Raw genomic sequence first — 23,423 nt, forward strand, 5'->3', positions numbered from 1 at the left:
TGCAGCGTGGAGGCTGTTGTGGTATTCTACGTCTGAGTGGTAGTGGGCCTCCAGGGTCATCATGAAGGTCACGAAGGTGTCCGCAGGGATTTTAAACATCTTCATCAGGTCTCGCTCCTGCACGGGACACACATGGGACATGTAACCCACAGCTTGAGTAAAACATCAACCTGATGGTCCTTTCAATTTGCTTAAACTTAAAATGACCGACTTTGGTTTCACTTGGACTTTGTCTTGTTTAAATTGCAATGGCATTGTCATAGCAAGATGTAGGCCAACTAATAAAGACCATTACATTGTCATAGCAAGATGTAGGCCAACTAATAAAGGCCATTACATTGTCATAGCAAGATGTAGGCCAACTAATAAAGGCCATTACATTGTCATAGCAAGATGTAGGCCAACTAATAAAGACCATTACATTGTCATAGCAAGATGTAGGCCAACTAATAAAGAAGGCCATTACATTGTCATAGCAAGATGTAGGCCAACTAATAAAGACCATTACATTGTCATAGCAAGATGTAGGCCAACTAATAAAGAAGGCCATTACATTGTCATAGCAAGATGTAGGCCAACTAATAAAGGCCATTACATTGTCATAGCAAGATGTAGGCCAACTAATAAAGACCATTACATTGTCATAGCAAGATGTAGGCCAACTAATAAAGACCATTACATTGTCATAGCAAGATGTAGGCCAACTAATAAAGGCCATTACATTGTCATAGCAAGATGTAGGCCAACTAATAAAGACCATTACATTGTCATAGCAAGATGTAGGCCAACTAATAAAGACCATTACATTGTCATAGCAAGATGTAGGCCAACTAATAAAGGCCATTACATTGTCATAGCAAGATGTAGGCCAACTAATAAAGAAGGCCATTACATTGTCATAGCAAGATGTAGGCCAACTAATAAAGAAGGCCATTACATTGTCATAGCAAGATGTAGGCCAACTAATAAAGGCCATTACATTGTCATAGCAAGATGTAGGCCAACTAATAAAGACCATTACATTGTCATAGCAAGATGTAGGCCAACTAATAAAGACCATTACATTGTCATAGCAAGATGTAGGCCAACTAATAAAGGCCATTACATTGTCATAGCAAGATGTAGGCCAACTAATAAAGACCATTACATTGTCATAGCAAGATGTAGGCCAACTAATAAAGGCCATTACATTGTCATAGCAAGATGTAGGCCAACTAATAAAGACCATTACATTGTCATAGCAAGATGTAGGCCAACTAATAAAGAAGGCCATTACATTGTCATAGCAAGATGTAGGCCAACTAATAAAGGCCATTACATTGTCATAGCAAGATGTAGGCCAACTAATAAAGACCATTACATTGTCATAGCAAGATGTAGGCCAACTAATAAAGACCATTACATTGTCATAGCAAGATGTAGGCCAACTAATAAAGACCATTACATTGTCATAGCAAGATGTAGGCCAACTAATAAAGGCCATTACATTGTCATAGCAAGATGTAGGCCAACTAATAAAGGCCATTACATTGTCATAGCAAGATGTAGGCCAACTAATAAAGACCATTACATTGTCATAGCAAGATGTAGGCCAACTAATAAAGGCCATTACATTGTCATAGCAAGATGTAGGCCAACTAATAAAGACCATTACATTGTCATAGCAAGATGTAGGCCAACTAATAAAGACCATTACATTGACATAGCAAGATGTAGGCCAACTAATAAAGGCCATTACATTGTCATAGCAAGATGTAGGCCAACTAATAAAGGCCATTACATTGTCATAGCAAGATGTAGGCCAACTAATAAAGGCCATTACATTGTCATAGCAAGATGTAGGCCAACTAATAAAGACCATTACATTGTCATAGCAAGATGTAGGCCAACTAATAAAGAAGGCCATTACATTGTCATAGCAAGATGTAGGCCAACTAATAAAGGCCATTACATTGTCATAGCAAGATGTAGGCCAACTAATAAAGACCATTACATTGTCATAGCAAGATGTAGGCCAACTAATAAAGACCATTACATTGTCATAGCAAGATGTAGGCCAACTAATAAAGACCATTACATTGTCATAGCAAGATGTAGGCCAACTAATAAAGACCATTACATTGTCATAGCAAGATGTAGGCCAACTAATAAAGACCATTACATTGTCATAGCAAGATGTAGGCCAACTAATAAAGACCATTACATTGTCATAGCAAGATGTAGGCCAACTAATAAAGGCCATTACATTGTCATAGCAAGATGTAGGCCAACTAATAAAGAAGGCCATTACATTGTCATAGCAAGATGTAGGCCAACTAATAAAGACCATTACATTGTCATAGCAAGATGTAGGCCAACTAATAAAGACCATTACATTGTCATAGCAAGATGTAGGCCAACTAATAAAGGCCATTACATTGTCATAGCAAGATGTAGGCCAACTAATAAAGACCATTACATTGTCATAGCAAGATGTAGGCCAACTAATAAAGACCATTACATTGTCATAGCAAGATGTAGGCCAACTAATAAAGAAGGCCATTACATTGTCATAGCAAGATGTAGGCCAACTAATAAAGACCATTACATTGTCATAGCAAGATGTAGGCCAACTAATAAAGACCATTACATTGTCATAGCAAGATGTAGGCCAACTAATAAAGACCATTACATTGTCATAGCAAGATGTAGGCCAACTAATAAAGAAGGCCATTACATTGTCATAGCAAGATGTAGGCCAACTAATAAAGAAGGCCATTACATTGTCATAGCAAGATGTAGGCCAACTAATAAAGGCCATTACATTGTCATAGCAAGATGTAGGCCAACTAATAAAGGCCATTACATTGTCATAGCAAGATGTAGGCCAACTAATAAAGACCATTACATTGTCATAGCAAGATGTAGGCCAACTAATAAAGACCATTACATTGTCATAGCAAGATGTAGGCCAACTAATAAAGACCATTACATTGTCATAGCAAGATGTAGGCCAACTAATAAAGACCATTACATTGTCATAGCAAGATGTAGGCCAACTAATAAAGACCATTACATTGTCATAGCAAGATGTAGGCCAACTAATAAAGGCCATTACATTGTCATAGCAAGATGTAGGCCAACTAATAAAGAAGGCCATTACATTGTCATAGCAAGATGTAGGCCAACTAATAAAGGCCATTACATTGTCATAGCAAGATGTAGGCCAACTAATAAAGACCATTACATTGTCATAGCAAGATGTAGGCCAACTAATAAAGACCATTACATTGTCATAGCAAGATGTAGGCCAACTAATAAAGGCCATTACATTGTCATAGCAAGATGTAGGCCAACTAATAAAGAAGGCCATTACATTGTCATAGCAAGATGTAGGCCAACTAATAAAGGCCATTACATTGTCATAGCAAGATGTAGGCCAACTAATAAAGGCCATTACATTGTCATAGCAAGATGTAGGCCAACTAATAAAGACCATTACATTGTCATAGCAAGATGTAGGCCAACTAATAAAGAAGGCCATTACATTGTCATAGCAAGATGTAGGCCAACTAATAAAGGCCATTACATTGTCATAGCAAGATGTAGGCCAACTAATAAAGACCATTACATTGTCATAGCAAGATGTAGGCCAACTAATAAAGACCATTACATTGTCATAGCAAGATGTAGGCCAACTAATAAAGGCCATTACATTGTCATAGCAAGATGTAGGCCAACTAATAAAGACCATTACATTGTCATAGCAAGATGTAGGCCAACTAATAAAGAAGGCCATTACATTGTCATAGCAAGATGTAGGCCAACTAATAAAGACCATTACATTGTCATAGCAAGATGTAGGCCAACTAATAAAGAAGGCCATTACATTGTCATAGCAAGATGTAGGCCAACTAATAAAGACCATTACATTGTCATAGCAAGATGTAGGCCAACTAATAAAGACCATTACATTGTCATAGCAAGATGTAGGCCAACTAATAAAGGCCATTACATTGTCATAGCAAGATGTAGGCCAACTAATAAAGGCCATTACATTGTCATAGCAAGATGTAGGCCAACTAATAAAGACCATTACATTGTCATAGCAAGATGTAGGCCAACTAATAAAGAAGGCCATTACATTGTCATAGCAAGATGTAGGCCAACTAATAAAGACCATTACATTGTCATAGCAAGATGTAGGCCAACTAATAAAGAAGGCCATTACATTGTCATAGCAAGATGTAGGCCAACTAATAAAGGCCATTACATTGTCATAGCAAGATGTAGGCCAACTAATAAAGAAGGCCATTACATTGTCATAGCAAGATGTAGGCCAACTAATAAAGGCCATTACATTGTCATAGCAAGATGTAGGCCAACTAATAAAGACCATTACATTGTCATAGCAAGATGTAGGCCAACTAATAAAGACCATTACATTGTCATAGCAAGATGTAGGCCAACTAATAAAGGCCATTACATTGTCATAGCAAGATGTAGGCCAACTAATAAAGAAGGCCATTACATTGTCATAGCAAGATGTAGGCCAACTAATAAAGGCCATTACATTGTCATAGCAAGATGTAGGCCAACTAATAAAGGCCATTACATTGTCATAGCAAGATGTAGGCCAACTAATAAAGACCATTACATTGTCATAGCAAGATGTAGGCCAACTAATAAAGAAGGCCATTACATTGTCATAGCAAGATGTAGGCCAACTAATAAAGGCCATTACATTGTCATAGCAAGATGTAGGCCAACTAATAAAGACCATTACATTGTCATAGCAAGATGTAGGCCAACTAATAAAGACCATTACATTGTCATAGCAAGATGTAGGCCAACTAATAAAGGCCATTACATTGTCATAGCAAGATGTAGGCCAACTAATAAAGACCATTACATTGTCATAGCAAGATGTAGGCCAACTAATAAAGAAGGCCATTACATTGTCATAGCAAGATGTAGGCCAACTAATAAAGACCATTACATTGTCATAGCAAGATGTAGGCCAACTAATAAAGAAGGCCATTACATTGTCATAGCAAGATGTAGGCCAACTAATAAAGACCATTACATTGTCATAGCAAGATGTAGGCCAACTAATAAAGACCATTACATTGTCATAGCAAGATGTAGGCCAACTAATAAAGGCCATTACATTGTCATAGCAAGATGTAGGCCAACTAATAAAGAAGGCCATTACATTGTCATAGCAAGATGTAGGCCAACTAATAAAGGCCATTACATTGTCATAGCAAGATGTAGGCCAACTAATAAAGACCATTACATTGTCATAGCAAGATGTAGGCCAACTAATAAAGGCCATTACATTGTCATAGCAAGATGTAGGCCAACTAATAAAGGCCATTACATTGTCATAGCAAGATGTAGGCCAACTAATAAAGACCATTACATTGTCATAGCAAGATGTAGGCCAACTAATAAAGACCATTACATTGTCATAGCAAGATGTAGGCCAACTAATAAAGGCCATTACATTGTCATAGCAAGATGTAGGCCAACTAATAAAGGCCATTACATTGTCATAGCAAGATGTAGGCCAACTAATAAAGGCCATTACATTGTCATAGCAAGATGTAGGCCAACTAATAAAGACCATTACATTGTCATAGCAAGATGTAGGCCAACTAATAAAGAAGGCCATTACATTGTCATAGCAAGATGTAGGCCAACTAATAAAGACCATTACATTGTCATAGCAAGATGTAGGCCAACTAATAAAGACCATTACATTGTCATAGCAAGATGTAGGCCAACTAATAAAGACCATTACATTGTCATAGCAAGATGTAGGCCAACTAATAAAGACCATTACATTGTCATAGCAAGATGTAGGCCAACTAATAAAGAAGGCCATTACATTGTCATAGCAAGATGTAGGCCAACTAATAAAGACCATTACATTGTCATAGCAAGATGTAGGCCAACTAATAAAGGCCATTACATTGTCATAGCAAGATGTAGGCCAACTAATAAAGGCCATTACATTGTCATAGCAAGATGTAGGCCAACTAATAAAGGCCATTACATTGTCATAGCAAGATGTAGGCCAACTAATAAAGACCATTACATTGTCATAGCAAGATGTAGGCCAACTAATAAAGACCATTACATTGTCATAGCAAGATGTAGGCCAACTAATAAAGACCATTACATTGTCATAGCAAGATGTAGGCCAACTAATAAAGAAGGCCATTACATTGTCATAGCAAGATGTAGGCCAACTAATAAAGACCATTACATTGTCATAGCAAGATGTAGGCCAACTAATAAAGGCCATTACATTGTCATAGCAAGATGTAGGCCAACTAATAAAGGCCATTACATTGTCATAGCAAGATGTAGGCCAACTAATAAAGGCCATTACATTGTCATAGCAAGATGTAGGCCAACTAATAAAGGCCATTACATTGTCATAGCAAGATGTAGGCCAACTAATAAAGAAGGCCATTACATTGTCATAGCAAGATGTAGGCCAACTAATAAAGACCATTACATTGTCATAGCAAGATGTAGGCCAACTAATAAAGACCATTACATTGTCATAGCAAGATGTAGGCCAACTAATAAAGACCATTACATTGTCATAGCAAGATGTAGGCCAACTAATAAAGACCATTACATTGTCATAGCAAGATGTAGGCCAACTAATAAAGACCATTACATTGTCATAGCAAGATGTAGGCCAACTAATAAAGGCCATTACATTGTCATAGCAAGATGTAGGCCAACTAATAAAGAAGGCCATTACATTGTCATAGCAAGATGTAGGCCAACTAATAAAGGCCATTACATTGTCATAGCAAGATGTAGGCCAACTAATAAAGGCCATTACATTGTCATAGCAAGATGTAGGCCAACTAATAAAGAAGGCCATTACATTGTCATAGCAAGATGTAGGCCAACTAATAAAGGCCATTACATTGTCATAGCAAGATGTAGGCCAACTAATAAAGAAGGCCATTACATTGTCATAGCAAGATGTAGGCCAACTAATAAAGACCATTACATTGTCATAGCAAGATGTAGGCCAACTAATAAAGACCATTACATTGTCATAGCAAGATGTAGGCCAACTAATAAAGAAGGCCATTACATTGTCATAGCAAGATGTAGGCCAACTAATAAAGGCCATTACATTGTCATAGCAAGATGTAGGCCAACTAATAAAGAAGGCCATTACATTGTCATAGCAAGATGTAGGCCAACTAATAAAGGCCATTACATTGTCATAGCAAGATGTAGGCCAACTAATAAAGACCATTACATTGTCATAGCAAGATGTAGGCCAACTAATAAAGACCATTACATTGTCATAGCAAGATGTAGGCCAACTAATAAAGACCATTACATTGTCATAGCAAGATGTAGGCCAACTAATAAAGGCCATTACATTGTCATAGCAAGATGTAGGCCAACTAATAAAGACCATTACATTGTCATAGCAAGATGTAGGCCAACTAATAAAGAAGGCCATTACATTGTCATAGCAAGATGTAGGCCAACTAATAAAGACCATTACATTGTCATAGCAAGATGTAGGCCAACTAATAAAGAAGGCCATTACATTGTCATAGCAAGATGTAGGCCAACTAATAAAGGCCATTACATTGTCATAGCAAGATGTAGGCCAACTAATAAAGAAGGCCATTACATTGTCATAGCAAGATGTAGGCCAACTAATAAAGACCATTACATTGTCATAGCAAGATGTAGGCCAACTAATAAAGAAGGCCATTACATTGTCATAGCAAGATGTAGGCCAACTAATAAAGAAGGCCATTACATTGTCATAGCAAGATGTAGGCCAACTAATAAAGACCATTACATTGTCATAGCAAGATGTAGGCCAACTAATAAAGACCATTACATTGTCATAGCAAGATGTAGGCCAACTAATAAAGAAGGCCATTACATTGTCATAGCAAGATGTAGGCCAACTAATAAAGAAGGCCATTACATTGTCATAGCAAGATGTAGGCCAACTAATAAAGAAGGCCATTACATTGTCATAGCAAGATGTAGGCCAACTAATAAAGAAGGCCATTACATTGTCATAGCAAGATGTAGGCCAACTAATAAAGGCCATTACATTGTCATAGCAAGATGTAGGCCAACTAATAAAGACCATTACATTGTCATAGCAAGATGTAGGCCAACTAATAAAGACCATTACATTGTCATAGCAAGATGTAGGCCAACTAATAAAGGCCATTACATTGTCATAGCAAGATGTAGGCCAACTAATAAAGACCATTACATTGTCATAGCAAGATGTAGGCCAACTAATAAAGACCATTACATTGTCATAGCAAGATGTAGGCCAACTAATAAAGAAGGCCATTACATTGTCATAGCAAGATGTAGGCCAACTAATAAAGGCCATTACATTGTCATAGCAAGATGTAGGCCAACTAATAAAGACCATTACATTGTCATAGCAAGATGTAGGCCAACTAATAAAGGCCATTACATTGTCATAGCAAGATGTAGGCCAACTAATAAAGACCATTACATTGTCATAGCAAGATGTAGGCCAACTAATAAAGGCCATTACATTGTCATAGCAAGATGTAGGCCAACTAATAAAGGCCATTACATTGTCATAGCAAGATGTAGGCCAACTAATAAAGACCATTACATTGTCATAGCAAGATGTAGGCCAACTAATAAAGGCCATTACATTGTCATAGCAAGATGTAGGCCAACTAATAAAGGCCATTACATTGTCATAGCAAGATGTAGGCCAACTAATAAAGGCCATTACATTGTCATAGCAAGATGTAGGCCAACTAATAAAGACCATTACATTGTCATAGCAAGATGTAGGCCAACTAATAAAGGCCATTACATTGTCATAGCAAGATGTAGGCCAACTAATAAAGGCCATTACATTGTCATAGCAAGATGTAGGCCAACTAATAAAGACCATTACATTGTCATAGCAAGATGTAGGCCAACTAATAAAGCCCATTACATTGTCATAGCAAGATGTAGGCCAACTAATAAAGGCCATTACATTGTCATAGCAAGATGTAGGCCAAATAATAAAGAAGGCCATTACATTGTCATAGCAAGATGTAGGCCAACTAATAAAGAAGGCCATTACATTGTCATAGCAAGATGTAGGCCAACTAATAAAGAAGGCCATTACATTGTCATAGCAAGATGTAGGCCAACTAATAAAGACCATTACATTGTCATAGCAAGATGTAGGCCAACTAATAAAGACCATTACATTGTCATAGCAAGATGTAGGCCAACTAATAAAGAAGGCCATTACATTGTCATAGCAAGATGTAGGCCAACTAATAAAGGCCATTACATTGTCATAGCAAGATGTAGGCCAACTAATAAAGACCATTACATTGTCATAGCAAGATGTAGGCCAACTAATAAAGGCCATTACATTGTCATAGCAAGATGTAGGCCAAATAATAAAGAAGGCCATTACATTGTCATAGCAAGATGTAGGCCAACTAATAAAGAAGGCCATTACATTGTCATAGCAAGATGTAGGCCAACTAATAAAGGCCATTACATTGTCATAGCAAGATGTAGGCCAACTAATAAAGGCCATTACATTGTCATAGCAAGATGTAGGCCAACTAATAAAGAAGGCCATTACATTGTCATAGCAAGATGTAGGCCAACTAATAAAGACCATTACATTGTCATAGCAAGATGTAGGCCAACTAATAAAGACCATTACATTGTCATAGCAAGATGTAGGCCAACTAATAAAGGCCATTACATTGTCATAGCAAGATGTAGGCCAACTAATAAAGACCATTACATTGTCATAGCAAGATGTAGGCCAACTAATAAAGACCATTACATTGTCATAGCAAGATGTAGGCCAACTAATAAAGACCATTACATTGTCATAGCAAGATGTAGGCCAACTAATAAAGGCCATTACATTGTCAAAGCAAAGACTGTAAAGGAGTATGAATTGCTTGACTTGGCTGGCTGAGTAATTCATTGTCACAGTCCATTCATCCTCATGACTAGATGTTCATACTACAGTTGTGATCATTCAGCTACTGACCCAGAAGATGAGGACACATTAAGAAAACACAGAGAGCTGATATACACTGCTGTGTGCTGGCGACTCACCCCTGGTGTGTGTGTGTGTGTGTGTGTGTGTGTCTGCAGGAGAACCATTGCATTCTGACAGGAACGGAAGAGGAGGAAGAGGAGGAGGAAGAAGAGGAAGAACACTGACCTGGAAGATGGTGTACATGGTGCATGTTAGCGGGTGGTTGTGGGAGTGCTCGGCCACCCTGAAGATGGTGTACATGGAAGAGGAGGAAGATGAGGAAGAGGAGGAGGAAGAAGAGGAAGAACACTGACCTGGAAGATGGTGTACATGGTGCATGTTAGCGGGTGGTTGTGGGAGTGCTCGGCCACCCTGAAGATGGTGTACATGGAAGAGGAGGAAGATGAGGAAGAGGAGGAGGAAGAAGAGGAAGAGCACTGACCTGGAAGATGGTGTACATGGTGCATGTTAGCGGGCGGTTGTGGGAGTGCTCGGCCACCCTGAAGATGGTGTACATGGAAGAGGAGGAAGATGAGGAAGAGGAGGAGGAAGAAGAGGAAGAACACTGACCTGGAAGATGGTGTACATGGTGCATGTTAGCGGGTGGTTGTGGGAGTGCTCGGCCACCCTGAAGATGGTGTACATGGAAGAGGAGGAAGAGGAGGAGGAAGAAGAGAGGAAGAACACTGACCTGGAAGATGGTGTACATGGTGCATGTTAGCGGGTGGTTGTGGGAGTGCTCGGCCACCCTGAAGATGGTGTACATGGAAGAGGAGGAAGATGAGGAAGAGGAGGAGGAAGAAGAGGAAGAGCACTGACCTGGAAGATGGTGTACATGGTGCATGTTAGCGGGTGGTTGTGGGAGTGCTCGGCCACCCTGAAGATGTTCAAACCCCACTTGTTGATGTCCTCAAGGTCCTGAGAGAGAGATTAACATTTTCAATTCATGAATCAAAAAGTGCCATTTATTTTAAAATCAGTCTTTAATCTGAATTTCCCTTCATTTCCTAAATTGAATTAAAATAGAATAGACCTCCTCTGGGGTTTTATTAACTGAGGTGAAACATTTTGCATGTTGCAGAGAGAAATGGAATGAATAGAGATGACATGATTCCCTATTCTATATGGGACTCATATGGTGTTTATTAGTACAGACTCCCCCCAGTACCTTAGACAGCAGGTCCTCCTGGTCCGTCTTGACTCCAAAGCGGCTGACGCTGCTGCCTTGGAGCCCAGCGGTGTGGCTGAGCTTCCGGACCCCGCTGATCTGGGTCAAGGTCCCCTGACCCTCCTGCTGGGTCTGGTGATGGGGTCTCTTCTTTCGCTCTCTGGTCTTGGCCATGGGGCACGGTAACTCCAACTCATTCTGCTTGTCTGCAGGGATGTAGGGAGGAAGATTCAATTACTGCACCGTCACATGAAAATACAGTCTCGCAAACAACAATGGTGTGACAATGGTGATGTCATGATCGCAAAGCATAACATTTATATTGATATGTACATTTATAAAGCACAATGTATGTGCGTATTGACATCTACCTCGATATGGCACATCAATGTATTATTTAAATACCAACAACAGACTTGAGAGGGATGCTACAGATGTAGGATCTCCATTTGACCAGTTTCTCCCAGCAGGAAAATAATCCTGCTACAACAGGATATTTGAATTATTGTCTGGATTATAATGAATGGACATGTAGGGGTTGATACATTTTTTATTGGATATTATAGACTTTGGAAGCCTTTTTAAACCTTGAATACACTACAAGTTAGCATTATCTGCTGTGCAGGACATTTCCTTCAACAGCAGGGTGATCAAATTAAGAGCCAACATCTGTATGACTATGTATAAGTGGTCTGTACTAGTTTCCTTGCAGAGAGGCATTTCATTTGTCACACCCCTGACCAGACCATTCATTCTTCCTTCCGATCTACTGATAGTCATTCAATTAGCATGGTAATAGGTTACACACTCTCTCTCTCTCTCTCTCTCTCTCTCTCTCTCTCTCTCTCTCAAACAATCAATCCCTTTCTCTAGCTCTCTCGCATCTCTGTCACTCTCCTTTTCCCTTCTCTGTTCTTCTCGAGGAAAAATCCACAAGCAAATAGCCAACAAGTAGCAAATACTTGATCAATGACTTATGATGTAGAAATAACGTGTTGCAAATCAGCTATTGAGAAATTCCTGGAACTTTCCATAATATTTAATGGGGCATCAATTCCAAGTAGAGTAGTGAAATAATACTGTTGTGGATAAATAAAAGTGAATGAATACTGTTGTGGATAAATAAAAGAAAAGTGATTGAATACTGTTGTGGATAAATAAAAGAGAAGTGATTGAATACTGTTGTGGATAAATAAAAGCCTTTTTTCCAAACCATAACAATCCGTAGAAATGTGTCATATTAAGCAGAATTGTTTGGAGGAGGGGCTGGGCTGTATGCGGGTGGCGGTGAAGTGACCTCTCTTGAGGCGCTACATGTGAGCAACACGTGGTGTGTGCGGCTGACCGCGTGTGTGTTGCTTCACACACTGCTCTATTCTATATGAGGCGTAGAGATGACTTGCCTCGACCTGACAGGTGCAAGCAGCAATGCAGAACACAAAACAATTTTGCCTCAAATCACTATTCATTCTTTTCTCTCTCACGTTCTCCCTCATTTGATTGATTGATTATATTTGCCAGTTTTAAAAAAACATATACACACACAGTGCATAATTTTTTTTAAAGTGACAGGGATAGTCAGTGACTTATTTCCATTGTGGTCCCTAAAGTGCAACAACATTACATAGATACAGACATGAAATAGATACAGACATTAAATAGATACAGACATACACTGAACAAATACACTGAACAATTTCAAAGATTTTACTGAGTTATAGTTCATATAACATGGCATGGGTCCTCAGATCCTCAAAAGGTTCTACAGCTGCACCATCGAGAGCATCCTGACTGGTTGCATCACCGCCTGGTATGGCAACTGCTCGGCCTCCGACCGCAAGGCACTACAGAGAGTAGTGCGTACGGCCCAGTATATCACTGGGGCCAAGCTTCCTGCCATCCAGGACCTCTATACCAGGCGGTGTCAGAGGAAGGCCCTAAAAATTGCCAAAGACTCCAGCCACCCTAGTCATAGACTGTTCTCTCTGCTACCGCACGGCAAGTGGTACCGGAGCGCCAAGTCTAGGTCCAAAAGGCTTCTTAATAGCCTCTATCCCCAAGCCATAAGACTCCTGAACAGCTAATCAAATGGCTACCCGGACTATTTGCATTGTCCCCACCCCACCACCCCCTCTTTTTACGCTGCTGCTAATCTCTGTTTATTATCTATGCACAGTCACTTTACCTCTACCCACATGTACATATTACCTCAATTACATTGACTAACCTGTGCCCCAGCACATTGACTCTGTACCGGTACCCCCTGTATATAGCTTCGCTACTGTTATTTTACTGCTGCTCTTTAATTATTTGTTATTTTTCTATTTTTTCTATTATTTTTATTTAACACTTATTTTTCTTAAAACTGCATTGTTGGTTAAGGGCTTGTAAGTAAGCATTTCACTGTAAGGTCTACACCTGTTGTATTCGGCGCATGTGATTTATAAGGAAATCAGTCAATTTAAATAAATAAATTAGGCCCTAATCTATGGATTTCAAATGACTGGGAATACAGATATGCATCTGTTGGTCACAGATAACTTAAAAATAAAGTAGATGGATCAGAAAACCAGTCAGTATCTGGTGTGACCACCATTTGTCTCATGCGGCGCGACACATCTCCTTCGCATAGAGTTGATCAGGCTGTTGATTGTGGCCAAGTCAATCCAGAGCATCCCAAACATGCTCAATGGGTGCTGTGTCTGGTGAGTATGCAGGCCATGGAAGAACTGGGACATTTTCATTTCCAGGAACTGTGTACAGATCCTTGCGACATGGGGCCATGCATTATCATGCTGAAACATCAGGTGATGGCGGCGGATGAATGGCACGACAATGGGCCTCAGGATCTCGTCACGGTATCTCTGTGCATTCAAATTGCCATCGATAAAATGCAATTGTGTTTGTTGTCCGTAGCTTATGCCTGCCCATACCATAACCCCACCGCTACCATGGGGCACTCTGTTCACAACGTTGACATCAGCAAACCGCTCTCCCACACGATGCCATCTGCCCGGTACAGTTGAAACCGGGATTCATCCGTGAAGAGCACACTTCTCCAGCGTGCCAGTGGCCATCGAAGGTGAGCATTTTCCCACTGAAGTCAGTTATGACACCAAACTGAAGTCAGGTCAAGAACCTGGTGAGAACGACAAGCATGCAGATGAGCTTCCCTGAGACCGTTTCTGACAGTTTGTGCAGAAATGTTTCGGTTGTGCAAACCCACTGTTTCATCAGCTGTCTGGGTGGCTGGTCTCAGACGATCCCGTAGGTAAAGAAGTCGGATGTGGAGGTCCTGGGCTGGCGTGGTTACACGTGGTCTGCGGTTGTGAGGCCGGTTGGACGTACTGCCAAATTCTCTAAAATGACGTTGGAGGCGGCTTACGGTAGAGAAATGAACATTCAATTATCTGTCAACAGCTCTGGTGGACCTTCCTGCAGTCAGTATGCCAATTGCACACTCCCTCAAAAACATCAGACATCTGTGGCATTGTGTTGTGTGACAAAACTGCGCATTTTATAGTGGCCTTTTATTGTCCCCAGCACAAGGTGCACCTGTGTAATGATCATGCGGTTTAATCAGCTTCTTGATATGCCACGCCTGTCAGCTGGATGCATTATCTTGGCAAAGGAGAAATGCTCACTAACACGGATGTAAACTAATTTGTGCACAAAACTTGAGAGAAATAAGCTTTTTGTGTCTATGGAAAATTTCAGGAATACTTCAGCTCATGAAAGATGGGACCAACACTTTACATGTTGTGTTTATATTTTTGTTCAGTATAGATACAGACATAGAAATTGTTCTATTGTTCAATCATCAGCTAGACATTCTTTATTAAATTAAGTTATGGTCAGTATAGCTTTAAGCTATTGTGGTCCTCTGTAGCTCAATTGGTAGAGCATGGCGCTGGTAACGCCAGGGTAGTGGGTTCGATCCCCGGGACCACCCATACACAAAACATTTATGCACACATGACTGTAAGTCGCTTTGGATAAAAGCGTCTGCTAAATGGCATATTATTATTATTATTATTATTTGTTCCACTCAACAGCGCCAGTATATAAAAAAGTGATCTTATCAGATACTCTTAAATGTAGAGTTTCTGGCTCTGGTGTTGTATTGGTGGACATCTGTAATAAAATATAACTGGACCTGGTACCTTTCCGCTTCCCTATATTAGCGACTGGAACCAGCTGCAAAAAAATACTCAAACTGGACAGTTTAATCTCCATCTCTTCATTCAAAGACTCAATCATGGACACTCTTACTGAGAGTTGTGGCTGCTTCGCGTGATGTATTGTTGTCTCCACCTTCTTGCCCTTTGTGCTGTTGTCTGTGCCCAATAATGTTTGTACCATGTTTTGTGCTGCTACCATGTTTTGCTGCTGCCATGTTGTGTTGCTCCAATGTTGATGTCATGTGTTGTTGCTACCATGCTATGTTGTTGTCTTAGGTCTCTCTTTATGTAACTCTGTGTTGTTGTTTTTATCGCACTGCTTTGCTTTATCTTGGCCAAGTCGCAGTTGTAAATGAGAACTTGTTCTCAACTGGCTTACCTGGTTAAATAAAGGTAAAAATATCTCTTCATCAATGTCTTTCCTTCTCTTCCTCCTTTCCTCTCATCTACCATCTCTCTCTCTCTTTCTCTCCATTTGCTTTTTCATCTGTCAGAAAGATGGAGGCTTGTTTACAAGTGGGTGCACTGCGCAGTTTTCTCTGAGCAGTCGTTTCCTCTGAGCTGTGGAGAAGTGGTGCTGTCAGCTAGCGCTGGCTTATCGTCTGGGAGTTATGGAACGTGTTTCACCAGACGCATAACAAACACTCTTTCTCTCTCGTTCTCTTTGTCTCTCTGCAGAACGACAGAGGGACGGAATCCCTCGGAAGGGTAGAAGGTCTCCCTCCCTCTCTTTCTCTCTCTCTGCAGTGAGACAGAGGGAACGCACCATCAGACTAGATCAGACTGGTTTGAAACTAGTGCAGAGCAACTCCACACTGGTACCCCATTCCGCAGCATCTCTTTCTCTCTCTCTGTCCCTCTATCCTTTTTCTCCTCCTGCGTAATCATGTATTCCTTGTTTCTCATTCTTTCTGTGTAAAAGCCAATAATACCCAAAACAGCACCATTCGGGCCAAGGAGGAACAGCACAATGTAATAAATGACATGGGTTATTTAGTTTCAAGTGTACTTGTACTGTATGTAAAAGTGACTGTGTGTGTGTGTGTGTTGACTTACCAAGGAAGGTGTTGGAGATGAACTCTGACACCTGGTTGCCGGAGCGACTCGTCTCCGACAGGTGTGTCAGCTCCCGGTTCAACATCCTCTTGAACTGTAGAGACACAAAATAACAACACCATGTTAGATCGTCATTAGATATCAAATCAAATCCATTTTTATTTGTCACATACACGTTTAGCAGATGTTATTGCGGATGTAGCGAAATGCTTGTAGACTCTGTATCTCAGTTGGTAGAGCATGGCGCTTGCAAATCCAGAATAGTGGGTTCGATTCCCGGGCCTACCCGTACGTAAAATGTATGCATGCATGACTAAGACACTTTGGTTAAAAGCGTTTGCTAAATGGCATATATTGCTATATTATTAGATAGACTGTTTGAAAACCAATAGGAAATGGCTGCCCCGGGGTAGTGGCATAAACTGTGTCCTCTTGCATTAGAGTAACAGAAAAGGACGACAACACCAGGTTAGATACACGACATGTAGACCAGTGTTTCATAAACTCGGTCCTTGGGACCCCAAGGGGTGCAAGTTTTTTTCTGTTACTCAGTTCAATGTCTTGTTGGTCAACACCAGCGTGTGTAGACCAACTCAGTCCTCAGTCCAAGCTTTGATTATTTGAATCAGCTGTGTAGCGCTAGGGCAAAACCCAAAACGTGCACCCCTTGGGGTCCCGAGGACCGAGTTTGGGAAACGCTGATGTAGACCAACAAGACATTTAACTGAGTAACATAAATTGACAGGACAACTTTTAGCTGTATATAAAGAATGTCTAATGCACATAGACCAGCAAGATATCGAACAGGGGAAACACAAAATTACACCACACCGCATTAGGTATACTCCATGGAGACCAACAGGAAATTGCTGTCCCAGGGTAGCATAAATAGTTTCCTGGGACTTTCCGTTGACGTGGAGTATTGGACCCCAAGGGAATAGGCTTGTTTGTTTGATACCATATAAGGATTTGGTGTCTCCTTATAGGGTATATGCTTTATGACAGACCTGGTTTGAGATATTTGGTTTAGAAAATCTACAATTTCTAGATAAATATTTACAGCATAGGGTCAAATTCAACCAAACTACTGCAGTAGCTTTTCAACCAAACTTTGATTCAGTTCAGATCATCCTGGCATGCAATACATGCTGGCATACAATGAAAGCAGCAGACAGCTATGGGCTCAACACACCTTGATCTAATCCCAGTCCCCAACACACCTTGATCTAATCCCAGTCCCCAACATACCTTGATCTAATCCCAGTCCCCAACACACCTTGATGTACCCCAGTCCCCAACACACCTTGATGTACCCCAGTCCCCAACACACCTTGATCTAATCCCAGTCCCCAACACACCTTGATGTACCCCAGTCCCCAACACACCTTGATCTAATCCCAGTCCCCAACACACCTTGATGTACCCCCAGTCCCCAACACACATTGATGTACCCCCAGTCCCCAACACACCTTGATGTACCCCAGTCCCCAACACACCTTGATGTATCCCAGTCCCTAACACACCTTGATGTATCCCAGTCCCTAACACACCTTAATGTACCCCCAGTCCCCAACACACCTTGATGTACCCCAGTCCCTAACACACCTTGATGTACCCCCAGTCCCTAACACACCTTGATGTACCCCCAGTCCCCAACACACCTTGATGTACCCCCAGTCCCTAACACACCCTGATGTATCCCAGTCCCCAACACACCTTGATGTACCCCAGTCCCCAACACACCTTGATGTACCCCAGTCCCCAACACACCTTGATGTACCCCCAGTCCCCAACACACCTTGATGTACCCAGTCCCCAACACACCTTGATGTACCCCAGTCCCCAACACACCTTGATGTACCCCCAGTCCCCAACACACCTTGATGTACCCCAGTCCCTAACACACCTTGATGTATCCCCAGTCCCCAACACACCTTGATGTACCCCCAGTCCCTAACACACCTTGATGTATCCCCAGTCCCTAACACACCTTGATGTATCCCCAGTCCCCAACACACCTTGATGTACCCCCAGTCCCTAACACACCTTGATGTATCCCCAGTCCCCAACACACCTTGATGTACCCCCAGTCCCCAACACACCTTGATGTACCCCAGTCCCCAACACACCTTGATGTATCCCCAGGAGACACAGAGCATGGTGTTGGCTTCAGGCATGGTGCTGTACTTGTCTTTCTGAATAGACTAAACCAAGGCTGTCTTTACTCAACAACCAACAGCCCTGCCTTCATTTCTTCTCTCTCTTCGTATCTTGGTCTTTTAGCCTCTTTGGTGGCTCTTCCCTCCAAGACGAGCGCCTAGACCCCCCTCCGAGCGCTCTTCATAATTTCTGCAATCTCCCAGTGATATCTCCTCAGTCACAACGGCTAGTTTGATAGTGACTGTATTTCCATTAGTGATAGACGGTCTTCTCCTGAACAGCAGTATGTAGGTACGTCAGTAGGTAAGAAGCTTGCAGCAATGTAGGTAGAGGTACAGTAACTGGATCTCTTAGGTACTGTAGGTACGCCCCTTTAACCAAGATATCTCTGTCTATCTCTATGCAGGCAGATGAAGTGAAAGACAAATGGCAGTCAAAGAGGAGATACCAGTGATATATCTCTATGACATCTCTATCCATTCCAGAGGGCCAATGGTAGTGGGTGGCAGAGAAGATTCAAGTGCTATATCCATCCATCCATCCATCCATCCTCTGTGAGACTGAGATGAGGCAGAGATGCTTAGTGGCTTGAAGGAGGGGTGGAAGAGGAGGACAGGGGTTCCAGTGGTGGCGAGGGATCCCCAGTGTCTGGCTAGAACTGGCTGGCTGGTGGAGGCTGCCTCCTACTCTCTCACGCTCTCTTTCACCCTCCTCCCTCTACCCCCCTCGCTCTCTCTTAAGCCCTCGCTCTCACACCCCTCCTCTCTCCCACCCCCTCCTCTCTCTCTCTCACCCCCTCCTCTCTCTCTCTCACCCCCTCCTCTCTCTCTCACCCCCTCCTCTCTCTCACCCCCTCCTCTCTCTCTCTCACCCCCTCCTCTCTCTCTCACCCCCTCCTCTCTCTCACCCACTCCTCCCTCACACCCCCTCCTCTCCCTTTCTCTTTCCCTCTCTCCTCTCACTTTAGTCCCCAACAGCCACACACACTGCAGACATCAACATGGAGATTACACCCCCCCCCAACCCAGTAATGCAGAGCAAATCCAGAGTTTGCAATGCACTGAGTTTGCTGCAGCCCTCCTATCTACCACAGTCTTAATTTGTCTTAATATGTCTAGCGCCATCAATGTTTACTGTTATAATCCATTGAGAAGTATGGGGTGTTGTTAATGGAGTTACCAGACCAGATGTTTTTCACTACAAACACTGCAACACAAGGAGAGAAAGACAGCGAGAGGGAAAGGGAGGGGTGGGTAGAGGGAGAAAACACAGGACTACCAAATCTGCAACAACCAATTACACCACAACCTGAACGCCATGGCAACAGAATCACGTGCACTTCACAGGCGCTCTCACGGAGGTATCCCCTCTAAACGCATCACGCACGCACACACATACACACACACACACACACTGCAGCGCATTCATTACTCAGCTGAGTGAAGGGATGCAGCTGCGCATCGTCTTGACTCCAGCCTGCAGGTCCTCTAGCCACTGCAGGTCCTCTAGCCACTGCAGGTCCTCTAGCCACTACAGGTCCTCTAGCCACTACAGGTCCTCTAGCCACAGGCACTGCATCATCTCAATGGCGATATTTGTGTCTGTATACTTGTGTCTGTATACGTGTGTCTGTATATTTGTGTCTGTATACGTGTGTCTGTATACGTGTGTCTGTATATTTGTGTCTGTATACGTGTGTCTGTATATTTGTGTCTGTATACGTGTGTCTGTATACGTGTGTCTGTATATTTGTGTCTGTATACGTGTGTCTGTATATTTGTGTCTGTATACGTGTGTCTGTATACGTGTGTCTGTATATTTGTGTCTGTATACGTGTGTCTGTATACGTGTGTCTGTATACGTGTGTCTGTATATTTGTGTCTGTATACGTGTGTCTGTATATTTGTGTCTGTATACGTGTGTCTGTATATTTGTGTCTGTATACGTGTGTCTGTATACGTGTGTCTGTATACGTGTGTCTGTATACGTGTGTCTGTATACGTGTGTCTGTATACGTGTGTCTGTATATTTGTGTCTGTATACGTGTGTCTTCTCTGTGTGTGTTATCTTTATACGTTTATTTCAAATGGCTTTACTTCATTTCAATCCAAATATGAAAAGTAATATGGTAATCTGAGAAATATCCAATCAAATATCCTGCAGCTAATTTACAGAATATTTACAGAATTTAAAGGTTGTTGTTGTTTCTAGCAAAAACGTTTTTAAAAAGCGCACCCCTTTTAGCATTGAACGGCCATCATACCGAAAGAACAGACCTGTCTGTTATTTCCCCTCGACTGTAACCTGAACACAGCTTTCAAAGTGCAAAAAAAAGCAGCCCGTCCGCGTCTCATAAATCAACACTTTGGCCTCACTCAATTCTACAAACCAAACTGCCAGATACAGTGTATCAATCCAAAGAAACCCCATGAAACTTCCCCAACTGGAAACTTCGAAATCCTACACGGATATTCCGTTCAAGCGGATTTGTAATTAATTATTTACGGAAGGCATCGAGGTACTGCATCGTGACCTCTGTGACCTATGTCTTCTGTGTTTCCCCCCGTAGTCATACAGACGTATGCAGGCACCATACGGTAGTCATACTGACATCCGTGTACTATGCGTCGAGGCAGGACGACAGGAACATGAGTGTGTTCGGTAGGACACACTACTCAACGTGCGCCATCACTCACACATCCTGTTGTGTTGGACTGGGGGAAACACACTCTTGTGACACACACTCGAAACAAAACGTTGTTGTTTGGAGCTTCCGAAATTGAGTGTACATTTGTGCGGTGAATGAGTTCTGAATAGTACCCCAGTGTTATGTGAACATACTGTATATGTCATAACACTGAATACTCCACAAGTGCATTATTCAAAGTATTCACAGTAGGCAGTGATAAGTTGTGTGCCACTGCAGGCTATAAAAAAAAACTCAGAGCTTTTAACAGGCTCATTGTTGCAATAATGTCAATGTATTCTTTTTAGATAACCCCTACATTATGTTGTCTGCATGAACGCATATTGATAGTTTCCCCCTTACATTGTAGGCTATTGCACTTTGAGCGTCTGCAAAAGCGCTATAAACATCCAAATCAATTACTTGTCTAATTATCAACTGGTGAACACGTTTTTTCAAGTTTGAAACACAATATCAGATGGATGTTCCTACTGACCCTGGTTGTGTGACTGACTGACCCTCATCTCTAGAATAAAGACACAAAATAGGAAACGCAGAAACTAAATCCCTGGACGTAGCCTAATCCCAAACCACTGACAAGTTATTTGGTGTTTAATAGAAGATATAATCTCTTATTATGCAATTTATTACAATATTATCCATGAATATAAAAATCCAAGCCAACAGACAAACTATTGTACTTGAATGGACTTCAAAAGACCAACGTTTAAAGTGAAGTGAACGTTTTTAGTAAATTAATTAAAATGCCAGCGCAAGTATATGACCCACATCCATTCATACCATCTGACTATGCACAAGTCCCTACATTCGGACAAGTTGTTTTAAGTAAAGCCCTTTCCTCATTCAACTGGAATGAGAGTAGAGACTCACTCTAGCAAAACAAGTTGTGCACAAACTCACCTGTTTCCAGTGCGTGAGCATCCCAAAAGTTTTCTCCTTCGTCTCAGAACAGCATAACCCCATTCTTGCAAAGGCAATGCCACACGTACGATATAAACTTGCCCAAACTTCTCTCAAATATGTGAGCGTGTCTCTGTTTATCTGTCCGTGTCTGCTTCCTCTCTGTATTCAAATCTATTCTCTTCTGGCGATAGTCAGGAAACGCAAAGCGATAAAACCTGACTGACTGGCTGGGTGGCTGACTGACTGACTGACTGACTGGCTGGCTGGCTGGGTGGCTGACTAACTGGCCGGCCCACACAGAGACTAAGCTAAACAAGTCCTCACTCAATCATAATGTAGCCCCATGCCTGTTGCCACCCCTCCCTCCCTCTTCCTCCTTTGGTGATCATTTCCTGGTAAGACCTCAGCCTCCTGACAATGCCTCTGGCACTGGTCCACAGACACACCACACCTACCTAGACTCAACACACCACATCTACCTACCTAGACTCAACACACCACACCTACCTACCTAGACTCAACACACCACACCTACCTACCTAGACTCAACACACCACACCTACCTAGACTCAACACACCACACCACACCACACCTACCTACCTAGACTCAACACACCACACCACACCACACCTACCTACCTAGACTCAACACACCACACCACACCACACCTACCTACCTAGACTCAACACACCACACCTACCTAGACTCAACACACCACACCACACCACACCTACCTACCTAGACTCAACACACCACACCACACCTACCTAGACTCAACACACCACACCTACCTACCTAGACTCAACACACCACACCACACCTACCTAGACTCAACACACCACACCTACCTAGACTCAACACACCACACCACACCACACCTACCTACCTAGACTCAACACACCACACCACACCACACCTACCTACCTAGACTCAACACACCACACCTACCTAGACTCAACACACCACACCACACCACACCTACCTACCTAGACTCAACACACCACACCTACCTAGACTCAACACACCACACCACACCTACCTAGACTCAACACACCACACCACACCTACCTAGACTCAACACACCACACCTACCTAGACTCAACACACCACACCTACCTACCTAGACTCAACACACCACACCACACCTACCTAGACTCAACACACCACACCACACCTACCTAGACTCAACACAC

General features: G+C 41.9%; 1 protein-coding gene across 1 annotated transcript in view; it reads right to left on the bottom strand.

Annotated features, from left to right (window-relative positions):
• Positions 1-23,423, bottom strand: part of LOC311147066 (3',5'-cyclic-AMP phosphodiesterase 4B-like) — a 108,794-nt gene that overhangs the window by 6,434 nt on the left and 78,937 nt on the right. The window contains exons 9-12 of the mRNA XM_084183684.1: positions 16,460-16,553; positions 11,223-11,428; positions 10,874-10,972; positions 1-117 (exon numbers count right to left, since the gene is read on the bottom strand). The exon at positions 1-117 is cut by the window's left edge and continues 48 nt beyond it. Coding sequence (XP_084039810.1) covers positions 1-117; positions 10,874-10,972; positions 11,223-11,428; positions 16,460-16,553 — 516 coding nt within the window. The remainder of the gene's footprint in view (positions 118-10,873; positions 10,973-11,222; positions 11,429-16,459; positions 16,554-23,423) is intronic.

This window comes from Coregonus lavaretus, assembly GCF_964263955.1.
Source record: "Coregonus lavaretus genome assembly, chromosome: 19".
NCBI classification, from domain to species: Eukaryota; Metazoa; Chordata; class Actinopteri; order Salmoniformes; family Salmonidae; genus Coregonus; species Coregonus lavaretus.